At 37.7% G+C, this 929-nt stretch overlaps 1 protein-coding gene across 1 annotated transcript in view; it reads right to left on the bottom strand.

Moving 5' to 3' along the window:
- The window catches only part of LOC107096390 (mas-related G-protein coupled receptor member X4-like), a 5,108-nt gene extending 4,768 nt beyond the window's left edge, over positions 1 to 340 (bottom strand). Inside the window, exon 1 of the mRNA XM_015393023.1 lies at positions 194 to 340. Coding sequence (XP_015248509.1) covers positions 194 to 340 — 147 coding nt within the window. The remainder of the gene's footprint in view (positions 1 to 193) is intronic.
- Between the last annotated feature and the right edge of the window lie 589 nt (positions 341 to 929).

Below are 929 nucleotides of genomic sequence, written 5' to 3'. Positions count from 1 at the left end.
CTGCTGTAGGTTCCTTCCTGTTACAGTGGAGGTTTTTTCCTCCGCTCTCTAACACGATCGCTGTGAGGGATTGATGTAGAGTCAACAGCACAATGCAACCGAACGTCTGCTGTCTCTACCCGCTCTTTGAATTGTCTCTTTCAAGGGAATTGCTGTTTTTTTTTTTTTAAACTGAATTGAATGATGTACTCACCTTTGATGAAACGACAAATATGGCCACCAGATTCAAAGAAAGTCCAGTGCCGATGATGATCCAAACCACTATATTGCTGGTTTCATCAGTGTCACTGTCACCATCGTTGGAGGATGTGTTATAGTAGCTGAAGCTGGAATCCTCCATTCTTCAATGTCCAATCTGCAACACCAAAACCAAGAGACATGAAATGTCTCCTAACTTGTTGTTGTTGTTTAGCCCTTTTCAGAGGGAAATATTAAAAAAAAGGTTCTTAGTTCTTAACCCTGATTTTCAAAAAAGAGTAAACATTTCCAGCATTTGAAGTATTGAAAATAATTTCCAACTACATTTCTTGACAGGTAGCAAAATTGTATCAATAAATTAAACGTATTAAACATATTTTCTTGCAAGCTTCTTTTAAATTCAAAGCAAAAGTTCATATTTTTACCGTTTAGGTTAACAGTTCTTGAGTCAGTTCCTGTTCAGCATTTTTCTGCCTGCATCTCTGCAGCGTGTGCATACTATATATACATGCTATTTGGTATTTGACCAATGGCGTCTGACCTACGCGTTAACAACGTGAGGGCAGAGCTAATGTTATCTTTATACAAGTGAAAACTGACATCATTAAGAAGTATTTCAGTTCTTGAAACACAATTTATTTCTGTCGGTTTAATGGAAAAAGTTGCTTTTCAAGGGAAGAGACTGAAGTGCTTTAAACTGCATTCACCCTCTGATGGTGGGAAGCTACTTT

Source organism: Cyprinodon variegatus, unplaced genomic scaffold (assembly GCF_000732505.1).
Source record: "Cyprinodon variegatus isolate N-32 unplaced genomic scaffold, C_variegatus-1.0 Scaffold621, whole genome shotgun sequence".
Taxonomy (NCBI): Eukaryota; Metazoa; Chordata; class Actinopteri; order Cyprinodontiformes; family Cyprinodontidae; genus Cyprinodon; species Cyprinodon variegatus.
Note: the sequence above shows the minus strand (reverse complement) of the source record. Positions and strands in the feature narration are given on the sequence as shown.